This window comes from Leishmania braziliensis, chromosome 19, assembly GCF_000002845.2.
Source record: "Leishmania braziliensis MHOM/BR/75/M2904 complete genome, chromosome 19".
NCBI classification, from domain to species: domain Eukaryota; phylum Euglenozoa; class Kinetoplastea; order Trypanosomatida; family Trypanosomatidae; genus Leishmania; species Leishmania braziliensis.
The window spans coordinates 626547-636186 of NC_009311.2; the positions used below are offsets into that span (position 1 = coordinate 626547).

Here is a 9640-nt window from a genome sequence, read left to right on the forward strand (position 1 = left end):
TCGCTCGTTATGACAGCGGTCCGCTTACGTGCATGCATGGGAAACAGAGCGCACTCAATGATGGCTCGCTCGATCGCTTCGTCTCTCCCGCTCTCTTTTTTCCGCGCTCCTCCTTGCGTGTGCTTACAGTTGTCCTCTGGGTCTCGTGCACTTTCATCTCACCATCGCCCGTCTTGCTTTGGTTAGGATGTGTACCTCGTGTGATTGCGCGTACATGTGCGCGTGTCATCGTTGTGATGGTGGTGGTAGTTTTCGTTCGTTCGCTCTCGCTTTTCTGCTTGCGCTGACGCGGGGCGGCGTTTGTTCTTGGGAGAGGAAAGCAGAAGTGAGTGAGGGACTGAATACTGGGTGAGTGTGTGTGATCCTCGTGCATCGCACGTACCTGCATATTCAAACGCCACGCTTCGCCATCTTCCTTGCCACCACCACCACCCCATCCCCTACACCCCTCTCCTCGGTGCTCCTTCCGCTGTCACGCAACATCTCCATTTTCTTCGTTGCGATGCGCATTATCGCATGACGACGACGGAGACGGCAGTGCGTGGCATCCCAGGCCCTCCGGCCTAGGGAGGCCAGAGGGGTGCATCGCTACGGGCCTCGGCGGCCAGATCGTGGACAGCATGGTGTCGGAGCGGCCTGCAGCACTGCACACGTGTGCGCTATCCGTGTGATGGGCAGCGTGTCCGCGTGACTCGAGCGTATGCCACCCGGCAGGACGGGTGCGGCTGCGAGGCGGGGGTGGGTAGTGTTGTATGCCGAGGCTGTGCTCGGATGACTGCGTAGGCGCATTGCTGTGACTCGCGTCCACGACTGCTTTGCACCACGCGATGGGGCCTGTGGCGGGGCCGGCGGGGGTGGGCGAGTAGAGAGGGGAGGCGCTCGTCCTCATGCTCTATGGCACCGAATGGACACACTCAGAAGACCAAGACGTTACTCGCCTTTCCTACGCGCCACCCTTCCTCTTTCCTTCTTTCCACGAAGCTCGTTCTCACGAGACCCCCTCTTCCCACCTCTAGCGCTACTTGCTTGCACAAGCTCACAGCACCTTCAGGGCCCCTTTCGCTCGCTTGCTCGCTCTGCTGCATCTGCGAAGAGTATGTGGACCCCTTGTCCTTCCCTAAAACCCTCACCGGCACCATCCGTCACGAACAGCATCCACCAGCGCTTTGTGCCACCACTTTGTTGGGGCTGCTGGGTGGATACCGAATATCTCAGCCTCCTCTGTAAGGCGTTCTGGGTGGCATCGGCACTTAGTGCCGAGGTAAAGCGGACATTCTCGCCAAATCGCACCCCCACTAGTCTGCACTTACTGAAGCAGCGCAGCGTAGCTGCTACGGCCAATGAACATTTCGATCTCCTCACAGGTTGGTCATGCGTCACAGCCAACATCACATCTGAAAGAAAAAAGTGATGAAGCAATCGTCCCGGTGATGAGGCTTCCGCAGCCCAGGGACACCGCAGCGCTGCTGCCACCGCCGCCATCCTCTACCCTGACAACGTCGAGGGGCTGCCGCCTTCACCTGCTGAGCCCCACCACGGAGTTAGACATTGGGGCCGCCGAGTACAGCACCGTTTATTCTCGCCTGTGCTCCATAGAGTACCTCCTACCAGCCGCAACTTGTCTGCTGCTGACCCTTTACGGCTTTGCAATCCTCGTGTCGTTCTGCGACAAGAACTTTAGTTCATACAAGCTGAACGTCACGGAGGCCATGCCCCTACTTGGACGTATCGGCTCCAAGGGCTACGACAACACCATGGACGATCAGTGGTCCGGATTCTCCACCAACTACAACACCTTAGTCTGCGTGGCGTTGATCCTGGGCGGATTTTCCGCATTCTATCGAAAGTTCCTCTTCCGCCAAACGGCATCTTCATCTTACCGCTCCTCCGGAGCTGCAGTCTCCCCCCTCCTCCTCGTCAACGACGAGTTGTCAGCTGCGCTGGGCAGCCGCGTAAGGGCGCAAACGTCACCGGTCGTGTGTGGTAAGCCACACCCACGCTGTCGCGCTCTCCGCCCACTGTCAGCTGCACCACGGGGGTGTACCGCTTTCTTGCAAGGCGCTTGGATCCTTCCCACCTTCTATACCATCACAGGATTCATTTTTGTGGCCGCTGTGCACGGCCCGCACTTCTTCCTTCCACTGCTCCTCATCATCGCCAACTACGTCATCTTCTCGCGGCTGCAGCGCCTGTGCCCCTACTGGCTCTTCATGGCCACCATGTGGGCCACGCACGTCGCCGGCCTGTACATCATCGAGATCGCCAATGGGTTCGAGGGGACGTACTGGCTCCAGTACTTCACCACGAGTGCTGATGAGGCGCTGAATCTCCTCGGATATGAGCAGAAGCCTCTGTGGGACACGAATATGCGCTGGGCCATATCCTTCCGGATGTCGACGCTGCGCCTCATCTCCTTCAACTACGACCTGTGGGAGGCCACGCACGCCGCCGCGCGCGCGCGCGAGCGTGCCACGGCGAAGCACGACGCCACCTGCATCGAGTGCGCGCAGCTGCGCGAGCAGAACGCTGCGCTGGCGGCCGCGCTGCCCGCCGAGGCGTCGCGCTGCTACAAGTACCGCACCGAGTACCCGCGCGACCCCGCCGACTACAACTTCGTGAACTACGCCGCCTACACGCTGTTCCCGCCACTGTACCTTGGCGGGCCAATGTCGTCCTTCAACGCGTTCGTGTCGTACATGCGCGTGCCGAGCACGTCGATGCCGCTGCGCAAGATGGTCACGTATGCGTTCTCCATCTTCCGCATCTACGCTACGACGGTGCTGCTTCTACACTTTGTGCACGTGCCAGCCTTAGCGAAGCACTCCTACCTTATCACGGAGATGAGCTTTCAGGAGCAGACGCACTACTTCTATTATACGCTGGCCTACCTGTGGCTGAAGTTCAACTTCATCTGGAAGTCGTCGCGCCTCTTCGCCATGCTCAGCGGCATCGAAGTTCCGGAGGACATGCGGCGCTGCTTCGCGAACACACTGACGGTGCGCGACTTCTGGCGGGATTGGCACGCCTCCTTCAACCTGTGGGTCGTGCGGTACATGTACATCCCGATGGGCGGCAGCAGCCGCGTCGCGCTGTCGGTGCTGCCCATCTTCCTGTTCATCGCGTTGTGGCACGACCCGGTGTTGCATCTTGTGAAGTGGGCGCTGTGCATTGCCGTGATGTTCATGGCGGAGGTGGCGGTGAGCGGGTGCTTTGGGTGGGCTGTGGCGGCGTTCCGCCGTGAGATGGCCGCCGTGGAGCCGCGCGCAACGAGTGGAGAGGGGATCAATTGCCAATGCTCTTCACGTATCAATTCTCTTGCACGGCTGGCGCGCTTTTTGGCCGCCATGTCAGCAAGTACGCCAGAGCGGCAGCTGTGCTCTTGGAGGATGCCTCTTTAGCATCCTCGGGTTAGTGACAGCGACTGTGACTGGGCTTAGCGTGCAGGAAGCGCAGCGGGATGTGAAGGACTGGGAGAGAGCGAATCAGTTCATCTGGAAGGCACTGAGCGAGGCAGGGGTACAATGCCACATTTGGCGGAGGGCGGTATATGTCCTCTCCTACAGCCACACACCACAACCAGCGCCTCACCACAAAGAGAATCCCCTGTGGGGCCCCGATGCGTCCGTTGTTTCCTCTCCACGCACGTTGTGTTTCGGGGGGCGGGGCGGGGAGGGGGCCTCTCTCTCTCTTTGCTGCTGTGTGGTTGAGGGTTTGTTTGGTGGCTCTTTTTCTTTATCGTTTGTGCTTCGCCTTCGTCTCCCTCTCGGTCGATGGCGCTACGTTATGACAGCGGCCCGCTTACGTGCATGCATGGGAAACAGAGCGCACTCAATGATGGCTCGCTCGATCGCTTCGTCTCTCCCGCTCTCTTTTTTCCGCGCTCCTCCTTGCGTGTGCTTACAGTTGTCCTCTGGGTCTCGTGCACTTTCATCTCACCATCGCCCGTCTTGCTTTGGTTAGGATGTGTACCTCGTGTGATTGCGCGTACATGTGCGCGTGTCATCGTTGTGATGGTGGTGGTGGTAGTTTTCGTTCGTTCGCTCTCGCTTTTCTGCTTGCGCTGACGCGGGGCGGCGTTTGTTCTTGGGAGAGGAAAGCAGAAGTGAGTGAGGGACTGAATACTGGGTGAGTGTGTGTGATCCTCGTGCATCGCACGTACCTGCATATTCAAACGCCACGCTTCGCCATCTTCCTTGCCACCACCACCACCACCCCATCCCCTACACCCCTCTCCTCGGTGCTCCTTCCGCTGTCACGCAACATCTCCATTTTCTTCGTTGCGATGCGCATTATCGCATGACGACGACGGAGACGACAGTGCGTGGCATCCCAGGCCCTCCGGCCTAGGGAGGCCAGAGGGGTGCATCGCTACGGGCCTCGGCGGCCAGATCGTGGACAGCATGGTGTCGGAGCGGCCTGCAGCACTGCACACGTGTGCGCTATCCGTGTGATGGGCAGCGTGTCCGCGTGACTCGAGCGTATGCCACCCGGCAGGACGGGTGCGGCTGCGAGGCGGGGGTGGGTAGTGTTGTATGCCGAGGCTGTGCTCGGATGACTGCGTAGGCGCATTGCTGTGACTCGCGTCCACGACTGCTTTGCACCACGCGATGGGGCCTGTGGCGGGGCCGGCGGGGGTGGGCGAGTAGAGAGGGGAGGCGCTCGTCCTCATGCTCTATGGCAGCGAATGGACACACTCAGAAGACCAAGACGTTACTCGCCTTTCCTACGCGCCACCCTTCCTCTTTCCTTCTTTCCACGAAGCTCGTTCTCACGAGACCCCCTCTTCCCACCTCTAGCGCTACTTGCTTGCACAAGCTCACAGCACCTTCAGGGCCCCTTTCGCTCGCTTGCTCGCTCTGCTGCATCTGCGAAGAGTATGTGGACCCCTTGTCCTTCCCTAAAACCCTCACCGGCACCATCCGTCACGAACAGCATCCACCAGCGCTTTGTGCCACCACTTTGTTGGGGGCGCTGGGTGGATACCGAATATCTCAGCCTCCTCTGTAAGGCGTTCTGGGTGGCATCGGCACTTAGTGCCGAGGTAAAGCGGACATTCTCGCCAAATCGCACCCCCACTAGTCTGCACTTACTGAAGCAGCGCAGCGTAGCTGCTACGGCCAATGAACATTTCGATCTCCTCACAGGTTGGTCATGCGTCACAGCCAACATCACATCTGAAAGAAAAAAGTGATGAAGCAATCGTCCCGGTGATGAGGCTTCCGCAGCCCAGGGACACCGCAGCGCTGCTGCCACCGCCGCCATCCTCTACCCTGACAACGTCGAGGGGCTTCCGCCTTCACCTGCTGAGCCCCACCACGGAGTTAGACATTGGGGCCGCCGAGTACAGCACCGTTTATTCTCGCCTGTGCTCCATAGAGTACCTCCTACCAGCCGCAACGTGTCTGCTGCTGATCCTTTACGGCTTTGCAATCCTCGTGTCGTTCTGCAACAAGAACTTTAGTTCATACAAGCTGAACGTCACGGAGGCCATGCCCCTACTTGGACGCATCGGCTCCAAGGGCTACGACAACACCATGGACGATCAGTGGTCCGGATTCTCCACCAACTACAACAGCTTAGTCTGCGTGGCGTTGATCCTGGGCGGATTTTCCGCATTCTATCGAAACTTCCTCTTCCGCCAAACGGCATCTTCATCTTACCGCTCCTCCGGAGCTGCAGTCTCCCCCCTCCTCCTCGTCAACGACGAGTTGTCAGCTGCGCTGGGCAGCCGCGTAAGGGCGCAAACGTCACCGGTCGTGTGTGGTAAGCCACACCCACGCTGTCGCGCTCTCCGCCCACTGTCAGCTGCACCACGGGGGTGTACCGCTTTCTTGCAAGGCGCTTGGATCCTGCCCACCTTCTATACCATCACAGGATTCATTTTTGTGGCCGCTGTGCACGGCCCGCACTTCTTCCTTCCACTGCTCCTCATCATCGCCAACTACGTCATCTTCTCGCGGCTGCAGCGCCTGTGCCCCTACTGGCTCTTCATGACCACCATGTGGGCCACGCACGTCGCCGGCCTGTACATCATCGAGGTCGCCAATGGGTTCGAGGGGACGTACTGGCTCCAGTACTTCTTCACGAGTGCTGATGAGGCGCTGAATCTCCTCGGATATGAGCAGAAGCCTCTGTGGGACACGAATATGCGCTGGGCCATATCCTTCCGGATGTCGACGCTGCGCCTCATCTCCTTCAACTACGACCTGTGGGAGGCCACGCACGCCGCCGCGCGCGCGCGCGAGCGTGCCACGGCGAAGCACGACGCCACCTGCATCGAGTGCGCGCAGCTGCGCGAGCAGAACGCTGCGCTGGCGGCCGCGCTGCCCGCCGAGGCGTCGCGCTGCTACAAGTACCGCACCGAGTACCCGCGCGACCCCGCCGACTACAACTTCGTGAACTACGCCGCCTACACGCTGTTCCCGCCACTGTACCTTGGCGGGCCAATGTCGTCCTTCAACGCGTTCGTGTCGTACATGCGCGTGCCGAGCACGTCGATGCCGCTGCGCAAGATGGTCACGTATGCGTTCTCCATCTTCCGCATCTACGCTACGACGGTGCTGCTTCTACACTTTGTGCACGTGCCAGCCTTAGCGAAGCACTCCTACCTTATCACGGAGATGAGCTTGCAGGAGCAGGCGCACTTTGTGTTCTTAACGCTGGCCTACCTGTGGCTGAAGTTCAACTTCATCTGGAAGTCGTCGCGCCTCTTCGCCATGCTCAGCGGCATCGAAGTTCCGGAGGACATGCGGCGCTGCTTCGCGAACACACTGACGGTGCGCGACTTCTGGCGGGATTGGCACGCCTCCTTCAACCTGTGGGTCGTGCGGTACATGTACATCCCGATGGGCGGCAGCAGCCGCGTCGCGCTGTCGGTGCTGCCCATCTTCCTGTTCATCGCGTTGTGGCACGACCCGGTGTTGCATCTTGTGAAGTGGGCGCTGTGCATTGCCGTGATGTTCATGGCGGAGGTGGCGGTGAGCGGGTGCTTTGGGTGGGCTGTGGCGGCGTTCCGCCGTGAGATGGCCGCCGTGGCACCGACGGGCGCCGTGAATGATGCCACGCTGGAAAGGGAGAGACCCATTACCGACCCGGTGCGTCGTCGTCTGCTGGCGCGCCTGGCGAGGTTGTGTGCGCGTCGCTTTAGCCCGCGGGTGCAATCGTTTCTCTATCGCCAACTTCGAGTGGCGGCTGGCATGTCCTCAGTGTTTGGGCTGATTGTCGCCAACTCGGTGGGCTTCTCGATGCAAAATGGCCTGACAGACTCGAATGGGGGTGCGAAGCCGGCGCATGCCGATGCCGATTTTCTCATAGCAAAGGCACTTATGAGCGTAACACCCACGTTTACCCTCGGTGTAGTGGCCTTTATGTATTCGGTTTCCTCCTTGGCAGTGATCGATCGTGAAATGACTCACCAGCAGACATTGTCTCTGAAGCGGTTGTACTGCTTGAAATAGTAGAGGCTCAGTCACGAGGAGCAGTGCGAGTGAAACATAGGGGCCCTGCGCCTTAGCCTCGGGGCTGTGCTCGAGGCATTCGCCCGGCATACCGTGTGATTTTCGGAGAGTATCCGACATATGTTTTTTGGGGGGCGTCTCTCTCTGCGAAGACCATTACTTTCATTGTCTTACAAATGCTGTTGTGGTCCTCTCTCTTTCGTTCTCTTCTCCCCCGCACCCCACCTCTCCCCGACGAAGAGGTACGTGTGTGTATGTGTGTGTGTATATATCTGCGCAGGGAGAGGGGTATGCGGGGTGCTTTTCTTTGCTAATCGAATGAATCGCGGGCCTTTTTCAGGCTCGTCGTCTCTCATTCTCCCTCTCCCTCTCTCTCTTTATATTTTCAGGCATGCAAGCGCATTCACTGGTGTGTGTAGGTGTGCTCGTAGACCAAGAACTGGTACATTACCTATCATATTCCCCCCTTTACCTCACGCTTCACTGGCTCGCCCATACGTAGACCATAGCGTTGACTATTTTTGCTGTCGCGTTTTGTCATTGAAGGTCTCGGCCTCTCCGACTCTCCATTTCCACATCTGACCGCACTCTTGCAGCCTCGCTCTCCCCACCCCCCCCTCCTCCCTGCGGGTCTCTGCAAGGGTCGCAGGGCCGCTATCACTCAGAGAGAGCCTTCAACCCAAGCAGCAGCACATCAGCAGTGGGAGCAATGCATACTGTAAGGAAAAGGGTGTGTATGTGTGTGCGTGAGAGGGAGCAGTCACCACTTTTCATTCGCCAGAGCTCTCTACTCCTCCATGTGCCCCTCCTTGCTATTTTCTCGGTGCTGCGTCTCCTCGCCCCGCTGACCTTCCCTCTTCTGCTGGTTGTGTTTTCCGTGGAGTCGCTTGCACACTGCCTCTGCGTTGGTGCGAAGAGTGTTGGCTCACAGGTAACTGAGCGAGACCAAACAAAGGGGGCCTTGAAAGGCGACCACACATGCGACCTTACGCACCTGCAACCACACTCGACTATCTCCCTCTTCCCTTCTCCGAACCCCCCCCCTCATGGCTGGTCACGACCCGTCAAATCATATTTCTGCTCCGAGAAGATCGTCACCTGCGCCGCTCTCTCGTACACGCTTCTCGGCAGCAACCCTGGAACGAGAAAAAGTGTGCAAGGATGAACCAGAGGCGATTGTAAAAGACCTCTCGCTCAACTCGCTTACCTCGCCGGGGTCACCCTCGTCCTCCTTCCGAGGTTTCACCGCGCTGTTACCATTGGCATCCACTCCCGTCTCGCCACCATACTGCACTGCGCCGCCGCTATCCATGCCGCGTCTGCGCCTGCTGAGCTTCACAACGGAGCTCGGCATCGGGGCATCCGTCTACAACAGCATTTACCCTCGTCTGTGTACCATCGAGTATCTCCTCTCTGTTGCGATGGTCATCTACCTCTGCGCCTACGCTTTCTGCACGCTTCGGGTCTTCTGCGCGAAGAATATTCATCACTATCTCAGAGACCTTCTGGCACCCAATACTTTCCTCCGCCGCTACAACGCCATCGGCTACGATAAACACGTAGACAGTCAGTGGGGGCGGTTCACTCAGCAGTACACAACGCTGGTAGAGCTCTCTGCTTTCATGGGTGCAACAACCTTCCTCTGCCGCTGCGTGTCGAGCACTTCCATGAGCCGCGCACCCTCGACGGCTGACTCGATCTCATCATATGACATCAGCCAAAATGGGCTTGCCGGCACTACGAACGGCGCTGTCACCAACATCGGCACTCGGGGAGGAAGGCTGCCTGCAGAAAGCAGTGCTTCTGACGTTCGTGCAAGCAAGCTCGTGTCACTCGCGTTACGTGTGTGGCGTATCATCGCCGGGCATTCATGGAGTATCCCTGCGTTCTACACCGTCACAGGATTCATTTTTGTGGCCGCTGTGCACGGCCCGCACTTCTTCCTTCCACTGCTCCTCATCATCGCCAACTACGTCATCTTCTTGCGGCTGCAGCGCCTGTGCCCCTACTGGCTCTTCATGGCCACCATGTGGGCCACGCACGTCGCCGGCCTGTACATCATCGAGATCGCCAATGGGTTCGAGGGGACGTACTGGCTCCAGTACTTCTTCACCACGAGTGCTGATGAGGCGCTGAATCTCCTCGGATATGAGCAGAAGCCTCTGTGACACGATAGGCCGCGG

The 9640-nt window shown here is 58.9% G+C and overlaps 3 protein-coding genes and 1 pseudogene across 4 annotated transcripts; 3 read left to right on the plus strand and 1 right to left on the minus strand.

Annotated features, from left to right (window-relative positions):
- Window positions 1–1430: 1430 nt before the first annotated feature.
- Window positions 1431–3398, plus strand: LBRM_19_1580 (putative glycerol uptake protein; the record flags this gene model as incomplete). Its single annotated transcript, XM_001564201.1, has 1 exon — window positions 1431–3398. The coding sequence occupies one exon, from the start codon at window positions 1431–1433 to the stop codon at window positions 3396–3398; it is 1968 nt and encodes a 655-aa protein (XP_001564251.1).
- A 1812-nt stretch (window positions 3399–5210) lies between these two features.
- Window positions 5211–7457, plus strand: LBRM_19_1590 (putative glycerol uptake protein; the record flags this gene model as incomplete). The annotated part of the gene is made up of 1 exon (XM_001564202.1): window positions 5211–7457. The coding sequence occupies one exon, from the start codon at window positions 5211–5213 to the stop codon at window positions 7455–7457; it is 2247 nt and encodes a 748-aa protein (XP_001564252.1).
- Window positions 7458–8503: 1046 nt separating this feature from the next.
- Window positions 8504–9625, plus strand: LBRM_19_1600 (putative glycerol uptake protein; the record flags this gene model as incomplete). Its single annotated transcript, XM_001564203.1, has 1 exon — window positions 8504–9625. The coding sequence occupies one exon, from the start codon at window positions 8504–8506 to the stop codon at window positions 9623–9625; it is 1122 nt and encodes a 373-aa protein (XP_001564253.1).
- LBRM_19_1601 lies at window positions 9463–9640 on the minus strand (annotated as a pseudogene; the record flags this gene model as incomplete). The annotated part of the gene is made up of 1 exon: window positions 9463–9640. A coding segment is annotated over one exon (178 nt), but the record flags the coding sequence as incomplete, so codon positions are not given.